The sequence below is a fragment of the Fomitiporia mediterranea genome (assembly GCF_000271605.1).
Source record: "Fomitiporia mediterranea MF3/22 unplaced genomic scaffold FOMMEscaffold_2, whole genome shotgun sequence".
Classification (NCBI taxonomy): domain Eukaryota; kingdom Fungi; phylum Basidiomycota; class Agaricomycetes; order Hymenochaetales; family Hymenochaetaceae; genus Fomitiporia; species Fomitiporia mediterranea.
In genome coordinates, this window is record NW_006760387.1 from 153,597 (window position 1) to 175,319 (window position 21,723).

General features: G+C 35.4%; 2 protein-coding genes across 2 annotated transcripts; one reads left to right on the top strand and one right to left on the bottom strand.

Annotated features, from left to right (window-relative positions):
• Positions 1-7,885: 7,885 nt before the first annotated feature.
• FOMMEDRAFT_46410 (uncharacterized protein) lies at positions 7,886-8,383 on the top strand (the record flags this gene model as incomplete). The annotated part of the gene is made up of 1 exon (XM_007262497.1): positions 7,886-8,383. A coding segment is annotated over one exon (498 nt), but the record flags the coding sequence as incomplete, so codon positions are not given.
• Positions 8,384-16,436: 8,053 nt separating this feature from the next.
• On the bottom strand, positions 16,437-16,895 carry FOMMEDRAFT_76513 (uncharacterized protein; the record flags this gene model as incomplete). Its single annotated transcript, XM_007262498.1, has 1 exon — positions 16,437-16,895. A coding segment is annotated over one exon (459 nt), but the record flags the coding sequence as incomplete, so codon positions are not given.
• Positions 16,896-21,723: the final 4,828 nt, after the last annotated feature.

A 21,723-nucleotide genomic window follows, 5' to 3' on the forward strand; every position in this document is an offset into this window, starting at 1 on the left:
CACATATCTATCCTAGTCAACAAAGAACAACTAGTCACCTTCTTTAGGACTGTTAGTAGTATTAGAAGCATTTGTATTCACTTAAGACAGTAGTGTAAGATAGTTGTAAGACTCAGAACACTAATCAAATATAAGTGTCTACTCTAACTAGTTATGAGTCTTAAGCCATTTGAATCTAATAAAGACATCTTTTTTTCTAAGGTTAGTAACTCTGAACTTAATACTTTCCTTATAATCCTAAATAGTCATTTGTAGTTGAACAAACTTAGTAATCTAACTATTCTAGTTTAGGGTTCTGTCTACATTGTATACTAGGATTGAAAGTAGAACACATTAAGTTAGAAGGTAGTGTTCTTACATAAAGGCCTTATTAATGTACAAACTAGTGTATTTACTATTTACTAGAGTTATTGTTCAGATCTGGAGGGACTCTAAGAAAAGAGCTAAGAGAACAGGGACTTAGAGCTAGTGTTTAGAATGTTCTTTAATAAATTGCTACTTGTTTTAAAGAGAATGTATAACTTGTACAGTCTTATTGTCTAAGAGAGTAAGTATATACACTAACATTTCCTTATTAACCTCTCTCTTTTGACAAGGATTAGAACAGTACTAGGGAAGTGCTAAACACTATTGTAAACAAGTTCTGTTGAGTTCTAGGTTTGCTAACACACACAGAATGCTGACAGGACAAAGGTATCTTTATTACAGTTAGGAATAAGAACTAATCTATATATATGTAAGAGCTCACCTTTTTTACAGTCAGGAATAAGAACTGGTACAATAAAGGTGAAAGATTAAAACTATATATACTAGAAATGAAACAAAGGTAGCTTATACTTAAAGGGGAAAACAATACTAAAGAGAAAAGGAGAGTGTATACTCTAAGAATAAAGAGTATATGACTCAGATAATAAGGAAACATAGTGTAAAGACAAAAGAGGAAATGTGTGTGGCTCTAGGGTCTACACTAAGGAGGTCTAGGCTTAGGAGAAGGTTCAGGTTCAGAAATGTGGTTTTATACTAGAAGGGGTACAGAACAGTACAGAAACTGTTGTAAGTTATAGAGTAGACTTACACCCTTCCCCCTTCTGAAAAAATAGTACCTCTGTATAAGTGTAAGGTTAACTATACTTACAGTACCTTAGAAGCTGTTCTTTAGAGTTTAGACTCTGTCTTCCATTTATATCTTTACTTACTCTATCCTTCCTATTCTACTAGATACTATTAACCTTACTCTCTGTACCTTCTGTTTACAATCTGTAATACTTTATATACTTCCTTATCTCCTTCTATTAGACCTAGTTAGTTGAGAGTACATTGTAGAAATAAGGTGTCATTATTTAGAACATAGTACTTTAACTAACTTGTATAGAACTTAGGGAAGGCCTGATTAGAGTCAGGTAACTCTAGCATATATTCTGACTTGTTTAGGTTGGCTGTAATTATAAAGTACAGTCTGTCATAACATAGTATAAACTTTATAGTACATTCTAGTATTTGTACAAGATAATCCTAACAGTAGTTACAAGTAGAGAGTATAACTCAGTCTCCTACTATAAAACAGTCTTCTACTGTACAGTCCTAGTTAGTATAATGTGCCTAGTGTGTCTTTACTACTAGGAGAGTGCCTTGTACCTCTACAATATTCTAGTATATGTAGGCAAGGAATTCTACAGCTTGTGTCTCTAGGGAATCTGCTTGTAACAGTTCTAGAAACTACATAAGTAGTAGGACTGTTTATAGTAAGCACTCATATTATAATTAGAACAGGGAATAACTTGTAGAGGTATTAACTATATTCATAAGACAGAATTGTACTTATGAGAGCTAGGTCTACTACTCTTACTGTTAGTAATCTATATAGAAGTGTAACAACTAGCTTACTATTTTGTTAGTACACTCACTAGTACTATCTGTCTCCAGGTAATATATTGTTAACATCTTCAGCTTTATACCTGTTTACACATGTAATACAGACCAAAATCTAGACAGGAACAAGTAGTCCCTATTAGAAACAATTTCCTAAAGTAAGCTGTTTTCACAATACTATTTATTAAAAAACAGTCCTACAAACTCTTCTACTATTATGTCCATTCTACAAGACTTAATTCTAATGTCTGCTCTACCTAGCCTATCCATCATTGTCACTATTCTATTGTATCCACCATCTTCTAGTAGTAGTCTAACAAAGTCAATTGTAATACTCTTAAAACACACATTCAGGACTGAAAGTAAGTATAGTAGGCTAACAGGTTTTGTAGTTAGGTTCTTGTTCTGTTAACATGTATTACATTCAGAAATATAATTCTACTCAAGATTCTAGTACATATTAGACTAATAGTATAAGTTGTATAAAGTAAGGTATGTTTTGTCTGTACTAAAATGTTCTAGTTTATTATGTGTAAAATAGTACAAGGTTTCACAAACATTTCTAGTGCTCAGAATCACTAACTAGTTGTTTAGGTATAAGAGCCTATAATCCTCCTAAGCTCCCTCCATACTTGTAAAGTTAGTATACAGTTTACAGCAGAATTTGTTCATGTTGTAACTGTTCCTAATTGTTGTAAGGAGATCAGAATCTGTAGAGATCTGTATAACTGTCCCTCCTAAGGCTTCCTAAGTAGGACTTCTGTTTTCTGGGTCAGAGTCAAAGTCTGAGTAGTGGGAAAGTGTATCTGTAACTGTATTCTCCTCTCCCTTAATGTAATGTAACTTATAGTCATACTAGAAGAGCTCCTCTATCTACTAGGCTTGTCTTCTAGACAGATCCTACTGTGTATCCAAGTATTTAAGAGTACAATGATTAGTATAGACATAGAAATGTACTCTAAGAAGGTAAACACACTATTTCTTAAGAGTGTAAACAATTGTAAGGAGTTCCTACTCATATACTAGGTAGTTACACTGTATACTATTGTATTACTTAGACTCAAATGTTATAAGTCTTACAGTTTTTTATAAGAATCTGACACTAAGAACTGCTCTAGTTCTAGAGTCACTTGTATTTGTAGTTATGTAGATTTGCTCACTCAAGTCATAGTCTATAGAGGTGAGGCACTCTCTGCTAGTAACAATTGACTTGATAGCTTTAAAGGCCTACTAATGTTCTAGTTTCCATTCTGGAAAAACCTTGTCACAATCCTTACTTGTGAACAGGGAAAGAACTGTAGTGTGTTCTGTTAGGTGTAGAAGGTATACTATAATATAGTATAACAGTTTAAGGAATTTGTAGACATCCTTTACTCTCTAAGACTGTAGCTATTATAGGATGCTCTTAACCTTGTCTAGGTCTGCTTCCATCCCCTTTTCAGTAATCAGGTGTTTAAGGAACTTAACCTCTGTACAGAATAACTTGGTCTTCTTCTGTAAACAGATGAGTCCTTTATTATAAAGTACTTGTATAACCTTTCTAATATTCCTAATGTGTTCTACTTTAGACTATAACTAGATGATAATGTCATCCAAGTAGACATAACAGATTTTCCTAATAAGATGTCTTAGTACCTTTGTAACCTGCTACTATTATATAGCTAGTACATTGTATAACTCTATTAGTATGACTGTCTATTTATACAACCTAAACAGAGTACTAATTATAGTGAGCAGAATATGTTCCAAGTTTATACACATTTAGAAGAACATATTAGTCATGTCAATCTTAGTATATATACATTCTTTAATAGTATCATTTATGATCTTATTAATGTAGGGAAGTAGGGTACAATCATAGATTGTGTTACTATTTAGGGTCTGATAATTGTATACTATTTGTAAGAGGTCTACAGGATCCACCTTTAGGATAAGAAACACAGGTGATGTGTATAGGCTTTCTGACCTGTACAAACAACCTACCTAGGTATACTAATTAATGAGTGTGTGTTAAGCCTTCTAGTATTTTTGTAGACAAGTGTAAGATTGTATAGTTACTATCTTAGAGGGATCTTTAAACTGTATTTTATGAGTAACACCTTCAGGGAGCTCTACAACTGGTGGTATTGTGTCTGGGAAGCAGTCCTAATACTGTTACTTTAGTTCCCTATCTAATGTCTCAAATCTCTTTAACTCTGCTAGGGTTTTTATACACTCTCAAACAGTTGTAGTTAAGGTTAGTATAGGCTCTAGGATTCTGTAAGTTGGCTGTAGAGTGTAAACTAGTTCTACAATTTCTACTTTCATCAGATTATAGTTAGAATCCTTTAGGATAACTGTCTAGCTTTCTATATTAATAATAATCTGATTCTTCTAAAGAAAGAGTGTACTAAGAATCATTTTATTATACAAGTTATTAACTATACAAGCTTTTACAACTTTTAATGTTCATTTCTGATCTGCCAACTACACTTATAGCTTTACCCACTCTATAATCTGTTTCCCTGACTCTTTTACTGATTTGATTACTAGAGTTATAATAATGTGTTTCTTAAGTGTGAATTACTTAAGACTTATTTAAGACACTAGTTTCTTATTAATCAGAACTGTAGAACAATTAGAGTCAATTATAGGTTGGATTCAGATCAGAGTAGAACTGTCTTCTGTAAGAATACAGTAGTCTGAAAATAGGAGGGAGTCAGAAATTAGAATGTACTTGGATTTGTCTCTACTTACAGGTTCTAGTACTATAGACTACTCTGTTTGTACAGGAGTAATAGACTTCTGCTTTAGACATAGGGACTTAATATACTCTTCTGTAATAGAAACCATATCTTCTAGTTTAGGCAGACCTGTTAGGCAACTGTCTCTCTTATAATTTACAAAGGGTTTATAGTATTAGAAACATCCCTAGTTCTTTATTAGAAGTTAGTACTCTGTATAGAACAAACTGATACACTTTACAGTACTTTCTGAGACAGTCTTTAGACTGGCTGTTGTAGGAATAACCTTTCCTATGTACTACTTCTCCTGATCCTTCTTCCAGACCTGTTCTATAGTAAGTATTACTTTTATACTGTTGTGAACTTTTGTGTAGTCTACTTCTAACTGTTTTACCAGTTTATATACATATTCTAACTATCTGTAGAGTTTAACACAATCTGTTACTTCCTTTCCTAGGACTAGTTCTAGAGTCAGAAGGTAATCTGTAGAATCAGGAATCTGGCTATTTACTAAAGTCACTACATGTATCCTTTCTGTATATATTGTAAGCTACTCAGAATGTGTTAGAACCAAATTTACAAGTGTAAGGTAAAGCTTAAACTAGAGGTCTGAGTGTAGGTTAGCTTTAAGAAGTTCATAAAGTCTATCAGGATTAAGGTACTAATCTTCTAGAAGACTAAAGTTGATCCTAGTAACCTATAGTTACTATTCCTAGAAGTTGTAACTATCTTACTATATTACTAGTAGTCTGTTCTAGGTTTGTACTACTTAGTTTATAGAGAGTATTTTATACTAAAACTCCTAATAGAATGTATCTAGTATAAGCCCTTCAAGCTTAGACTAGTCATACTTGTACTACTAACATAGTATACTGTCCTATAAACATTCTATTATAACTACAACTATATAGGTTATAAGGATGGATTTAGTAAACACATACTTGTAAAACACAGAGATTTATAACTAAAGAGTGTATAGTGTTAGGTTGTCTAGAGTTAGTATTAGAAGCTTTGTTATACTTTCTTAGACTATCTAGACTTTAGTAAATATAGTACAGAATATTGTAGCCTTCTAGTAGTTTAGAGTGAGTAACTTACTTATATTACTTTCTAGTTCTAAGAGGTTCAAACTACTTACTAAATCTGAACTTAGAGTTACTATAAATAGTAATAGTGTAGGAGAAGTAAATACAGCTTCTCTAGTTAATAGAGAGGTAACTATAGTAGCTTCTAAAGATACCTAGTATTAGGGGAAACAAGACCTAGTTATATACAGTTAGGAAGAGAGTCAAACTTGCTTTAAGACTATAATAGTGTGTTTAGAAAGACTAGAGAGCCTTACTAACAGTAGAGAGTATTTAGAAAGGCTAGAGGAACCTTACTAACAGTAGGAGACATTTAGAAAGGTTGGAGGAACCTTACTAATGTGTAGTATAATAAAGACTGTTTTGTTAATGTTAAAAAAAAGTAAAACAGTATTAGGGAAGTACTAAATACTATTACAAACAAGTTCTGTTAAGTTCCAGGTTTACTAACACACACAGAATACTAACAGGACAAAGGTATCTTTGTTATAGTTAGGAATAAGAACTAGTCTATATATTGAAACAATCAGCATCACACTAAGAACTGTACATCACATACAGACAATCACAGTAATCAATTCCAAACACCCACGTGACTCATAGAAGCCTACTCTGAGAACACCCAACTATTCTGCATTACAAGCATTTGTAAACAGAACTGCAAGAGTGTACAGTCTTGGAATTGGCTTACACACATTGTTTTCTCCACAGGATGTACAGATCACATACTTATTATGGGCTCAGAACACAAGTTGTGTTACAGTGAGTGGCTCAGCAAACCATTATGTCATTATTGCCTGAATCAAAGTACTGCAATCTTCCAATCAGATAGGACATCAGGGCAATCAAAGTGTTGATCTCAGGAGACTGCCAGAAATCTCAGAACTCTCTACACTTTGTCTGTACTGATCAGATGATAACAGTATGAGAACCTTCTATTTCTTTCAATGTAAATCTTGCTTTTCCCTTTTGCATAACATTTCCTGTGGCTAGAATGCAGACTACTTAAATTTTCCTCATACATTTTCACCCTATTTTCTTCCAACCTCTAGCAAAAGGTTCTCTTATTTGTTCTTGTATATTTCGTTATTTTTCTTTTGTTCAGTCATGACATTTCCCTGTTAGTACTACACTTTTCCAGAACTTGGAAAACTATAAATACAGCTACTCATGTACTAGATACAGGGGGAATTCAGATAGTTCACCCATTGATTTAGCTCTTGTCTCTTGTCTCAAAGTCCTCTAGTGTGAGGCATAGTTTTAGTCTTTGTTGTTTTCTGTATCAGATTGTTTGTTGTGCACTTTGTAAAGTGTACTTTCTGTTATTCACATCACTCTTCCAAGGTTGCAACTGTGCTGGAAGAACTTGCACCTGTTTGGAACCACTCTAGTCTCCTAAGACTTGTGGTTTAGCTCCCCCTCAAACTTAACAAATCACCTGTGATCTTCTCTTAGACACTTCACAGGAGTTTCATCTGGAGCCTACTGTGAGGGGGGTTTCCATAGTTAAACAACACAAGTTCTAACAGTTCTCAGTATTCTAAACAGGTTTCTCAGACACTAGCCTGTGGGCTTAGGTCAACTCAGTCACAGTCAGCACCAGTACCTGTATTGAGTGGAACACACAGATCTGCTAGAATCCAATTGTACTGTAAAACGTCCAATACTCCAAACACTGAAAGTACAGAATCCAATATTGCAGAAACCTTAGGAACACTATTAGAACAGTAGAGTGCTCAAGTCAGTAACAAAGAGGAGGAAGAAGAAGACCTTGTAGCAACATTACTCAATCCCCAAATAATCGATTTCTGAATTCACAACAAACTACTGTATTTCATGTCCCTAGAATTGTGTACAGGATTGCTAGCTACCCTACAACTTTCCCAAATCACATCAACATTGCAACTGACTGTAACTGGCACACTATATTGTAGAAGAGTACAGTTGTCTCCACAGGAAACAGAGACAGTCCAGCAGCCACTATCTTCACTCACACCAGCAACCAGTGTATTGTTAGCAACACAGCTCCAATTACAGCAACAGTAACTTGCAAGTGATGTGTGACTACTTCAGCAACTACAAGTAAACACACAAATTCTATTACAACCAAGACTGGCAGTACAGCTAATGGCCACATTGAATGTTCTGAAGCTGCCTTGTTACAGAGCATGTGATACACTGTCCTTCAACAGAACCAAGCCCTGAGAATTGCAGAGGTATTTCACAGATGTGGAAAGTCTTACAAACGAATGTAACATAGCTGGAGCAGATATCATTCTGCTTGCAATAAAGTATGTACCTGTAGAAGTGGAGGATTTGTGGGATAATGTGGATAAAATGTCTTGGGATACATTTAAGACAGGAGTAATTGTGTATTACCTGAGTCTCAAGACAGGAGCACAATATGCTAGAAGTGACTTGGATACTATAGTACAGAAATGGGCAGAGAGAGGAATTACAAATAGGGACAATTTGGGAACATACCACCAAGAGTTTACACTCATAGCAACCTATTTGACAACTAATGATAAGCTGTCACTGGAGGAATCTTGCTGTGTTTTTCTGTGTGTGTTCTGTAGAGCAATTGCAGAAAAGCTGACACAGAAGTTAGAAATCAAGTATTCAGACTATGAGGACAGACTTGTGTACAATATTGCACAAGTTGTAGCTGCAGTAGGGTCAATCCTTGAGGGATCTACACTCACAGCAGTTAGTGGATTGGATATGCTTGTGAGTCAGCCTGTGATTCTGGTCAAACAGGAAGAAGTTAATTTGACAAGTGTTGTGGAAGCACTTCAGAGTCTGCAATTGCAAGTAGAGTCAATAAAGTAAGGCCCAAGATCAGGAGGAGGAGGATACAGTAGAGGTTCAGGTAGAGGATCAGGAAACAGAAGTTGTGCATTTTGTGGAGAATCTGGACATTTTATACACAGTTGCTCAAAAGTGTTAGAATACATTACAAACAGGAAGTGTACACAGAGCCCAGACAATAAAATTATTATGGCCAACAGAAACACTATTTCTGGGATAGGGCAGACCTTGAAGGAAAAGGTTGATAGCCACTTTCCATTGTTGCAAATGCACTCTGTTAGTTTTGTACAGACTGTACTAGTCATAGTACACAGTCTAGGAGCTCTTATACTAGTTACAATGGTAGAGATTGATGAAGAAGAAGAGGAGGAGGTGGAGAACCTTGTAGAGCTCAAAAGGCTTGAAGTAATGCTAGGAGAAGCCTGTAAGAAGGTTGCAGAACAATCGAAAGTAAAGGATGTGAAGGGGAAGGGAAAGCAAGGGTGTGATTACAAAGTAGCAAAACCCACAGATATTGGACCAGCACTAGCAAGTACACAGTAAGATGCAACTAGGACAAAGGAGTACCTGTACTGCTACATTACACTAATTGAGGACCTGGAAATAGCTGGAAGAGTTTTAGATTACAGCTTGGACCAGGAAGTGTGTATTACACAGTAGGAGTTACTTACATTGTCTCTAGAGCTTCAGAAGAAGACTTGCAAATTAGTAACATTAAGGTGCTGAACAGATGGAAACACCACATTCTACAGTAGAGAACTGCCTGTTGCAGGATTAAACAATAGTGGGCTGCAGCAGTATTGCAACATGTTAGTAGAAGTTAACCATTTGCTTCTACTCTGTATGCTTAAGACAATAGTAGACAGAAAAATTGAGGTAGATTGTGTACTAGACCAGGGATCAAGCATAAACATAGTTCAAGCTGATGTATAGGAAGCATTAAAGATTCTGTTGGATTGTAATATGGCTGTTATGCTTGAAACAGTAGATGCTGGTCAGGGATCAACTGTAGGACAGATTCTGAGGTTGTGACTCTCTATAGGAATGCTTCACATAGATATTACAGTACAAGTTGTGCAGAAAGCTCTGTTCAGGATCTTACTAGGTAGACTGTTCTTTGTAACTACAGAATGTGAAACCAAAGATTTTGCAAATGGGGAGCAGCACATAACACTTTGGGACCTGAATAATCTGTCAAGGAGGTGGTCTCTGTCAACTGGAGTGAGGGCACTGTGATACAAGCCAGAGACAGATTTTTGAGAAGCATCAAGGAACCAGAAACACTACAATTCTGGGGAGATGCATATATGACAAGCAGATTAGGAACAAACAAGCAGAAGAGTAATAGTAAGGTAATGATTCTGTACAGAGGAAGAGACAAAGGAAATAGAGTAAATGCAAGAAAGGATTGCAGTCAGGGATCATGAGTTACAGAATCATGGATGATAGAGGTAGCAGAGTCACAGAAGTCAGTAATTCTCAATACACTGGATGACAAACTCGACACAGTTTTGTGGGCTTACAAGAAAGTCACAAATAAGGTGTGCCCTGTACTCAGAGTACTTCCAGAGGAGTTCTGCATAGTCAGACAATGGCACTCCAATCCTCTAGCCAGAATGCCTATATTACCAACAATACTACAGCCCTTTGTGCCTACTGGCTGACTTACAGAAGAACAGATGCAAGTGATTAGAGAATTGCAATCAGGATTCCTATGGCTGGAAGAATGGAAACTCACAGAAAACCTATTAATACTACAGTCAGAAGTGTTTGTGTGGACAGAAGAGGAGCAAGGAACATTGGACCCCATGTACTTCAATCCTATTCGAATTCTGACTGTAGAGCATGTACTATGGGTAGAGAAAAGTATTCTGATTGCACACAGAATTGAGAAGAGGGTGATTGAGTTGTTGAAGGAGAAGTTGTGTAACAGAGCAATAGAACTGTCAAATTCCTCCTATCAATCACAATGGTTTTGCATCACAAAGAAAGACAGAGTATCCTTGTGATTTATTATTGATTTGCAGAGGTTAAACACAGTTACAATAAAGGACACAGTCATTCTGCTGAACATGGAACTAATTGTAGAAAGCTGCAGAGGTTGTGCATGCTATACACAACTCGATTTGCATATTGTGTTTGATCAGAGGAGTTTGGATGAGCAGTCTAGAGATCTGACAATGTTCCAGACACCTCTAGGGACGTTTTGCTTGACAGTATTACTAATGGGTTACACTAACTCAGTACAGATTCTGTATAATGACTTAGTGTTTATTCTTTGTAACAAGATTCTGAATGTTACAAACCTATACACAGACAATGTTCCAGTGATTGGACCCTGCTCAAGATATGAGAAAGTAGACAGAACAGAGGAAACGCTTCCTAAGAACAAGGGAATACAGAAGTTTGTATACAAGCATCTGATGGATGTAAACTGGATTTTGTAGAGAGTGAAAGCTGTAGGAGGGACGTTTAGTATAAGTTACTTTTGTTTTATTTCTAGTATATATAGTTTTAATCTTTCACCTTTATTATACTAGTTCTTATTCCTAACTATAATAAAGGTGAGCTCTTACATATATTGAAACTCCTGTAAAGTGTCTAAGAGAAGATCACAGGTGATTTGTTAAGTTTGAGGGGGAGCTAAACCATGAGTCTTAGAAGACTAGAGTGGTTTCAAACAGGTGCAAGTTCTTCTGACACAGTTGCAACCTTGGAAGAGTAATGTGAATAACAGAAAGTGCACTTTACAAAGTGCACAACAAACAATCTGATACAGAAAACAACAAAGACTAAAACTATGCCTCACACTAGAGGACTTTGAGACAAGAGACAAGAGCTAAATCAATGGGTGAACTATCTGAATTCCCCCTGTATCTAGTACATGAGTAGCTGTATTTATAGTTTTCTGAGTTCTGGAAAAGCATAGTACTAACAGGGAAATGTCATGACTGAACAAAAGAAAAATAACAAAATATACAAGAACAAATAAGAGAACCTTTTGCCAGAGGTTGGAAGAAAATAGGGTGAAAATGTATGAGGAAAATTTAAGTGGTCTGTATTCTAGCCACAGGAAATGTTATACAAAAGGGAAAAGCAAGATTTACATTGAAAGAAATAGAAGGTTCTCATACTGTTATCATCTGATTGGTACAGACAAAGTGTAGAGAGTTCTGAGATTTCTGGCAGTCTCCTGAGATCAACACTTTGATTGCCCCAATGTCCTATCTGATTAGAAGATCATAGTACTTTGATCTAGGCAATAATAATGTAATAGTTTGCTGAGCCACTCACTGTGACACAACTTGTGTTCTGAGCCTGTAATAAGCACATGATCTGTACATCCTGTAGAGAAAACAATGTGTGTAAGCCAATTCTAAGACTGTACACTCTTACAGTTCTGTTTGCAAATGCTTGTAATGTAGAATAGTTAGGTGTTCTCAGAGTAGGCTTCTATGAGTCACATAGGTGTTTGGAATTGATTACTGTGATTGTCTGTATGTGATGTACAGTTCTTAGCATGATACTGATTGTTTCATCTCCTAGTGTGTCTGCTTGTGACTGTCCACAGTCACATGGTTGATTTAATGATTGGCAGGCTGAATGTAAGTTCTGTGTGTGTGTGAACATTGTTGCTTATTCTTCCTGCTTCCTTCCATCACTCTTGCCATGTCATTACTACTCTCTAGCAAATCTGACAGTAAGTGTTGTACTCTTTTCCACTCTTTTTATACTGATTTTGTGATTTTCCTTGGAAATTGCACACACAACAACATAGTAGCCAGTGAGGGAATGGACATGAATGACAAGCTAGTCAAACATATGCTCAGTGAGTACCTCTGTGAAGCACATTGTCTCTGGCTCATATACTAATGTACTCTACAGGTTCTAACACAGAAAACAAACTAGAGGACAAGGTTACAAAGGAGGAAACTGATGGATCAACCACAGATCCCAAGTCTGAAGACAAAGAGAGCTCAGACAATAATGCTTACAATAATAATGATTCAGAGAGTGAGGAGGTTTTGTCTGTACTAGTAGAGGGTCAATCTGGTAGTAAGTCTCCTATTTCCTGATTTCCAATCTGTCTACTGACACAGAACATCTTGTAGATTGTAAGGCAACAGTAGAGGAGCTTGTAAAAGCAAAGGAGGACAAAGCTGTAGCTAGGGCTAAAGTAAAGGTAGAGGCTGAGAAAGTAATGTAGGCTAAGGTTAAGGAAGAGGCTCAAGCTAAGGTAAAGAAGGAGAAGGAGAGGGGAAAGGAGAAGGAGAAAGAGAGGGAGAGGGAGAAGGAGAAGGAGAAGGAGAAGGAGAAGGAGAAGGAGAAGGCTACAGCCTTAGTACAGTCAGTAACAAAGCAGAAGGATAAGAAGGAAAAGGAGGGGTCTAAAGGTATGTGTATAAGTATGGCTAACAAATTGTACACAATAACTAACCATTTACACAGGTTCTAATACTGTTGCAAATACAGAAAGGTCAAAGGTAGTAGTAGAAAAGGGGAACAAGCCAGGTATGAATTAAATGTATAGTTAACAAATTGTACACTACTAATGTTGTCTTTACCTAGTTCCTAAAGAAGTTACAAAACTAGAAAAGAAAAAGCCAGTTGTAGAGAAAGAGAAGGTTAATACAAGAAGGGATAGGAAGGAAAAACAAGTCATAGTCAGTAAGTACAAGTATGACTAACAAATTGTACTAAGCTAATACAATGTTTCTCCTAGTTCCTTAAGTAGTTACAAAGCTAGAAAAGAAGAAAGAGGACAAAAGTAAGGAAAAAGGTAATGTAGATAAGGGGTAGTTGATTTTCTAAGTATACTGACTCTATTTTGTTGTCTAGAGCCAGTACTAGTGCTCCTGAGCAAGAAGTACACTATTGTAGAGGTAGAGATTCTGGTCTTTAGTAAGGAAACACACACAAAAAACCAGAAGGTTGTGGTAGAGTCTTCAAGCAAGGAGGATGAGGATATCCCTCCAGATTAGGCAGAGGGAATGGTCTTCCACACACCCAAGTGTATGAAGTGTGTAAAGAGGCACAAGGGTCCTTAGGGATCCACTTGCTAGACTGTAATAGATTGGCTGTACTACAGTAATCCAAGTAAGTCTGTTTCAATCTTATTTTTGACTGTGTCAATAGTGATCATTTGTGTAGAAAACTAGTACACAGTATACATATTCTGCCACTCTAGATATAGCCTGAAGGGAATCCAGTGTAAGACTAGGGGGCAAACTGTAGAATTGTACAGTACAACTTGAAACCTACATTCTGTCATCCCTCCAATCATGTATAGTGAAGCCAGAACAGTCTACAACCTCTACTCACAGATGACTAAGGAGCTGAATGACCTGGAGTTGTAGCTGATGACAATGAAGAATGAGTTTGATACAAAAATCATAGCTCTGAGGCAGGGTATCAACTTCTTAGCCATAGTAGCAGAAGCCTCTATAGATAGTAGGGTAGAAGGGTTAGAGTAGGAAATAGAACAGGGTAGAAAGTAGAGAAATAAAAGTCCAGTTTTGTTTTTATGAAAAAAACCAGAAATGTAAGGAATAAACAGAATGGAACAGAAATGGATAGAATGGATAGGAAAATAGATAAAATAGAGAGTTAAGAGGAATGGAATGGATGGATGGATATTTTTATGATTTATGTATAGAACTAGTGGAATAGGATGGGAATAGGTGGAAAAGAATCATAATTTGTATAAAGGTTTATATGCTTATAGAATGTTGTATAGGCTTTTTACAATTTATTGTAAATGAGAAGGAATGTAACAGAAGATCAAAAGTATGTGAATATAAAACATAACAAAGCATAGGGAACTGTGGTAGAACACAGTATTTTACAGATTTACACAACTGTTAGGTGTTGCTGGTAGGGAATCAATCCCTATATTTTAGTTTCCAGTACAAGACTGGGAGGGTATATTGAAAAATTGTACATTCTTGAATCAGGAGTCTGTGACTTCTCTACTTGGTTCTACTTCAAGCATAGCATTCAAAGCACAGTTGTCTAGATCATCTGTATCCTTGCAACTAGTCCTGTACAGCTCTACATCTTCCAGCATTAGTTCTACTGTATTAATGAGACACAAGATAGGAACTGTTAAATGTGAACACAGAAAATACAGAATTAAGCAAAATGCTGTAATACATAACTTGGCCACTACTCTATCCAGTTCTGCTACAACATAAGTGTTTCCTTTCGTTCTTTACACCACTACAAACAGTCTGAGGTATTGTGGTTTCATCTTTTGTCCTAAGTTGTTGCTCACTTTTGAATTACAGATTAGCACTAGTGTACCTGGAGCAAAGTTGTAGTCCTTGATCTGATTACAATTGACTTCTGCAAAATGCTTTGTGTATCTTTTGCAGGCTTTCTGTACACCTTCCATCATTTGTGTAAGGTTGTCTGGTCTCTTCTACAATTGTTGCACTCATATTACTATCAGTTCCTCTGTTGTTAGTAGTAATCCTTTAGGTGGAACCAAATACATTGCCTCATTCAGGTCAAACAGTAATATTGGCTCTACTCTATGAACAAGGTAATAAGGAGAATATCCAGTCACTTTCTGAATCATAATCTGCTCTGCCCAGAACACAGAATGTGTATACTTATACTAATGTCCAATATTGTCTCCTACTGTCTTTACAATTGCTTCCTGTATGTCTAAGTGTTTCTGCTCAATAATTCTGTTTGTGTAGGAGTTATACACAGAAATCCAAATATGATTGATGTGGTACTGTTCTTGCAAATAGTCCAGCACTGTAACATAAGGTGTTCCATTGTCTGTTATAAGCTCAGAACATGCCCTGTATCAGTATAGAAGTTCCTCAAAGATGAACTGTCCTATTGTCCTTCTGTTCTCTGCATGAAGCATGCAAAACTCCAGATACCCTGATAATGAACAGTATGTATGTACAATATATTAGAATCTTCCTACTTTTGGCATAACCTTTGTATCTATGTGGATCTTTTGGAAAAGCAGTACAATCTCTAGAATACTTGGTAGAATCAGCACTTGTTGCATCTGCTGAGTCTGACATGTATGACAAGTCCTAATAAAGTACTTAATGTCTTCTACAAGAGATGGCCACCAGAACTGATCCAGTAAACAGGCTCATACTGCAAAGATTCCCTTGTGTCCTAAGTCTTTGTGTGCTATCCTAACTAACACCCATCTCCTGTCCTTATCCAGTACAATCCAATGCTTTCCTTTAGGACCTTGATGCCAAATCTTGTTGTTCTGTACAAAGAACTGTACAGTGTATCATATAAATGTTGGAAAATCAGTGTCTGCAATTCTACTTGGTTTGTGGAGCAAGCCAAGATACTCTTTCACAGCCTTCAGTCTTACTTCTTGCCTTTCAGCAGTTGGCAATTGCAGAAATCGTTCTACTGTTGTGTCCAAACCCTCAGTCTTGTTACTACAGATACTGTACACAACCCTTATCAGCTCTAGATTGTTACCTTCTGCTTTGTCATCCACTCCCTCTACCTGCTTGGTTCCCACAACTCTGTAAGACTCTCCTCTAGGTTCCCACTCCTGTAGTCCTTTGTCTGCTTCATCTTCTACTCTTCCACATTCTGGATTGGGTTGTTCTAGTTTATCTTGACGTATCCAATTCCAGTTCTGTTTTGGAATAACAACTTCCAGGAATAATCTACATTGTGGTCTGCCAGAACGTGTTGCCTGTAGTGTGTCCTTGTTTACTTGAAATGATTTGTCAATAATGTTGTCATGTGTCTCCCAGTGTGTTGCATCTGAAACCCAGGACTGTGTTTCTGTACACTTGACTAACAAAGCTTTGTGTTCTGTAGACCTGTGTGTTTCCAGCTAATGTCTGTGTTGCATAGATTCTATTTCTGCTGTGTAAAATCTGTATGACTTGTCAATCCAGTCTTCATAAGTGTTGTTGTCTGGGGGGTCTTTGGGTGCTGCTTAGTGTTACAATAATCTGTCTGTACACTTGAAGTCTGATGCAGGAATGTGGCAGAACTCGAAATTGAATAGCAAAATACTAGCTATCCAGCAATTGATTGTTGCATTAGGCTGTAGGTCAGGCTTATTAATCATTCCCTTTATGTATGAAGTGTCCATTTTCACAATTAATTTCTTAACACTTATGAGATATATGTGCAATGTGTAAAGTGTGTAATAAAGTCCAAACAGCTCTATTTTTGCTTGCAAATATTGTGCTTGCATCACATTCCAGTTAATTGATCCAAATTGATTTATTCTCTGTTTGTGATCCAAGTGCTCCTGACTGATATACCATCCTACTCTGATGATAAACAAATCTACTACCAAAACTACCAGATACTCTGACTCATAGTTGATTGGTGTTAGTGTAGGGCAATGTAAAACTGCTTCCTTGAGTGTGTCCATAGATTTCTGTGCTTCATCATTCTAATTGAATATCAAGTTCTTTTGTGTGAGTCAATTGAGTGGTCATACTAACTTTGCATAATTCTGAATAAAAACACAAAGCACTCCTACTGTTCTGAGGAATCCCTGTACTTCTGTAACACTCTTGCAAGGCAGCCAATCCCTAACCTTCTGTATTTGCAATTCTTCAGCCTCTCTCCCCAAATACGTCAGCTTATGCTCAACAAATATTGCAGATTCATTACAAAGCATCATCTTCTTCCCAGATAAAGGGGAAAACAATACTAAAGAGAAAAGGAGAGTGTATACTCTAAGAATAAAGAGTATATAACTCAAATAATAAGAAAACATAGTGTAAAGACAAAAGAGGAAATGTGTATAGCTTTAGAGTCTATACTAAGGAGGTTTAGGCTTAGGAGAAGGTCTAGGTTCAGAAATGTGGTTCTGTACTAGAAGGGGTATAAAACAGTATAGAAACTGTTATAAGCTGTAGGGTAGGCTTACAGGATAGACCTATGTTCTTAACTATAAACTCAGTTGAGACTATCTCTACTTAATATTATAAACAAACTACTAAGTAGTAAATAGGACTGAGTAGTATTCTAAACATTCTAAGTTCTTAAAACACAGAGGTAGTAGGTCAGATTGTACAGATTTAGACTTGAATAAAGTGTAAAGAGAAGAATCAGAAGAATTAAAAGAAATAAGAGAACTATCTACTTTTGTTTTTAACTTTTTCTTTATTAATAAATAATTTTCTTAATTTACTTTTTCTACTTTATTTACTTCTAATCCTACAGTATTTATTGAATCAAAAGTGGCTGTTAATAAATCTGAGTTATAACTCTTTAGTATTATATTTACTGTTAAGCCTTTATAAAATTCTAAAATATATAGTTAGAGTCTAAGAGTTAGTAACTTCTAAATTTACAGAGAAAGCTTTTTACTACAAGTCCTACTCATTACTTGTTATTACTCTAATGACTTAACAAATATACTGTTACTTTTATAGACAGTCCTTAATTTAGTACTCTAATATAAGCCTACCTTACAACTTATAACAGTTTCTATACTGTTTTATACCTCTCCTAGTGTAGAACTATATTTCTAAACCTAGACCTCCCTCTAAGCTTAGACCTTCTTAGTATAGACTCTAGACTCACACACATTTCCTCTTCTGTCTTTATACTATGTTTCCTTATTGTCTAAGTTACATACTCTTTATTCTTAAGTATATATACTCTCCTTTTTTATCTTTGTATTGTTTTCCCCTTTAAGTATAAGCTACCTTTGTTTCATTTCTAGTATATATAGTTTTAATCTTTCACCTTTGTTACACTAGTTCTTATTCCTAACTATAACAAAGGTGAGTTCTTACATATACATAAACTAGTTCTTATTCCTAATTGTAACAAAGATACCTTTGTCCTGTTAGTGTTTTATATGTGTTAGTAAACCCAGAACTTAACAGGACTCATTTGTAATAGTGTTTAACACTTCCCTAGTACTATTCTACTTTTTCTTAAACATTAATAAAGTAGTCTTTATTGTACTACACATTAGTAAAGTTCTCCTAACCTTTCTGAACATCTCCTACTGTTAGTAAGGTTCCTCTAACCTTTCTAAACACTCCCTACTGTTAGTAAAACTCTCTAACCTTTCTAAACACACTATTACAGTCTTAAAGCAAGTTTGGCTCTCTTCCTAACTACATATAATCAGGTCTTGTTTCTCCTAACACTAGTTATTTTCAGAAGCTACTATAGTTACCCTTCTGTTAACTAGAGAAGCTGTATTTACTTCCTCTACACTACTACTATTTATAGTAACTCTAAGTTCAGATTTAGTAAGTAGCTCAGACCTCTTAGAACTAAAAAGTAATACTAGTAAGCTACCTACCTTAAACTACTAGAAGACTATAATGTCCTGTACTATATTTACTAAAGCTTAGATAGTTTGAGAAAGTATAACAAAGTCTCTAATACTAACTCTAGGAAACCTAACACTATACACTCTTTAGTCATAAATCTCTACATTTTACAGGTACACATTCACTAAATCTGTCCTTATAACCTGTATAGTTATAGTCATAATAGAATGTTTACAGAACAGTAAGCTATACTAGTAGTGTAAGTATGACTAGCTTAGACTTGAAGGGCTTACACTAGATACATTCTACTAGGAGCTTTAGTACAAAATACTCTCTACAGACTAAGTAGTACAAACTTAGAACAAGTTACTAGTAATATAGTAAGATAGTTACAACTTCTAAGAATAGTAGTTACAGGTTACTAGGATTAACTTTAGTCTTTCAGAAGATTAGTGTTTTAATCCTGATAGGCTTTACAAACTTCTTAAAGCTAACCTACACTCAGACCTTCAGTTTAAGCTTTGTCTCACACTTGTAAATTTAGTCCTAACACATTCTGAGCAGCTTGTAATTTATGTAGAAAGGTTATATATAGTAACCTTAGTAAATAGTCAGATTCTTGATTCTACAGATTACCTTCTAACCTTAGAACCAGTTCTAGGAAAGAAAGTAACAGATTGTGCTAGACTCTATAAGTAGTTAGAATATATGTATAAACTAGTAGAACAGTTGGAAGCAGACTGTGTGAAAGTTTATAACAGTGTAGAAGTAATACTTATAGTAGAATAGGTTTAGAAGAAGGATCAGGAGAAGTAGTACACAGGAAAGATTATCTCTACAACAGTCAGTCTAAAAGCTACTTTAGAAAGTACTATAAAGTGTATTAGCTTATTCTATACAGAATACTAGCTTCTAATAAAGAACTAGGGATGTTTCTAATACTGTAAACCTTTCATAAATTATAGAGGAGACAGTTGTCTAATAAGTCTGCCCAAACTGGAAGACATAGTCCTTATTACAGAAGTGTATATTTAGTCCCTACATTCAAAGTAGAAGTCTGCTACTCCTGTACAAACAGAGTAGTCTATAGTGCTAGAACCTACAAGTAGAGACAAATCTGAGTACATTCTGATTTCTGACTCTCTCCTATTTCCAGACTACTACATCCTTGTAGAAGGCAGTTCTACTCTGATCTGAATCTAACCTATAATTAACTCTAGTTGTTCTACAGTCCTAATTGATAAGAAACTAGTGTCCTAAATGTGTTTTAAGTAATTCCTACTCAAGAAACACATTATTATGACTCTAACAATTAAATTAGCAAAAGAGTTAGGGAAACAGATTATAGAGTAGGTAAAGCTACAGGTACAGTCAGCAGATTGGAAATGGACATTAAGGGTTGTAAAAGCTTGTATAGTTAATAACTTATATAATAAAATGATTCTTAGTACACTCTTTCTCTAGAAGAATTAGATTATCATTAACATAGAAAGCTAGACAGTTATTCTAAAGGATTCTAGCTATGACCTGATAAAGGTGGAAATTGTAGAACTGGTTTGTGTCCTACAACAAGCTTGTAAAACTCTAGAGTCTACACTAACTTTAATTACAGCTGTCTAGGAGTGTATAGAAACCCTGGCTAGGTTAGAGAGATTTGAGAAATTAGATAGGGAACTAAAGTAACAGTATTAGGACTGCTTCCCAGATAATATGCTACCAGTTGTAGAGCTTCCTAAAGGTGTCACTCATAAAATATGGTTTAAGAATCCCTCTAAGGTAGTAGCTGTACAATCTTACACTTGTTTACAAAAATACTAGGAGGCTTAGTACACACTCATTAATTAGTATACTCAGGCAGGTTGTTTGTGTAGGTAGGAAAGCCTGTACACATTACCTGTATTCCTCATCCTAAAGGCAGATCCTGTAGATCTCTTACAAATGGTATACAATTATTAGGCACTGAACAGTAACACAATCTGTGATTGTACCCTACTTCCCTACATTAATGAGATCATAAATGATACTATCTAAGAATGTATATATACTAAGATTAATATGACTAATGTGTTTTTTGTTAGGATATAGGTTATGCTCAGAGGGAATCACACAGTATAGGGGTTCAGTAGACTCTACTCTTGTTTGTTGTAGGTGTCATCCATTAGTGAGCATCATTGTCTGTTGATTGAGTAGTATATATAATATGTAGCTATGTCTTGAGTATGTCTGTTACTTATATACATCATTCCATATATATACTATTTCCATATATATTAACACTCCCCTTCAAACATTTATTAGTTTAATAATATGTTTGTTTTGCGATTATTTGATTATTTGATTTGTAGTTATTTTATTTTTATTTTTAGGGGTAGTTATAACACTACTACCACTCCCCTTCAAACATTTATAAGTTGGCCAGACCTATAAGATGTTTGATTTGCAGATTGTTCTAACATTTTTATTAATATAATATCTGTAATGTATGTCTGTATGTCTGTATTATATTTGCTCATGTATCTTATTTATTAATATTATTTGTCTAATATAAATGTGTTGTTTGTATTGTATATTTTAGTCTACTACATGTTAACTTTATGCATTGTTAGACATTTATTAAGTCCGAGTTTTCGTTCATTGTTGTGTTATTAGTTCTGAGTCTGTACTTTGTTCATTGTTATATTATTAAGTTGTTGTTCATTGTCATGTAGACTGTTTAACATGATTGAAATTGTTTGGAGTTAATCTGAAGTTTGTGTATAGTTTACCATTCAATGACAGTATCATTTTTTTGCAATAAATCGCTCAAAATCATTATTAATATCATATGTGCTTCAGAGACCTGCAGAATCTTATCAGTACTGTGTAAGATTGTAAATGTGTGTGTTTTATTTATTAAGCTAGCTTTTTGTTAGTAATAGTATAGAGGGGACCTGAAGGCTCAGCAAGGGGACCCAGGCTACAACTATCCTACACAAC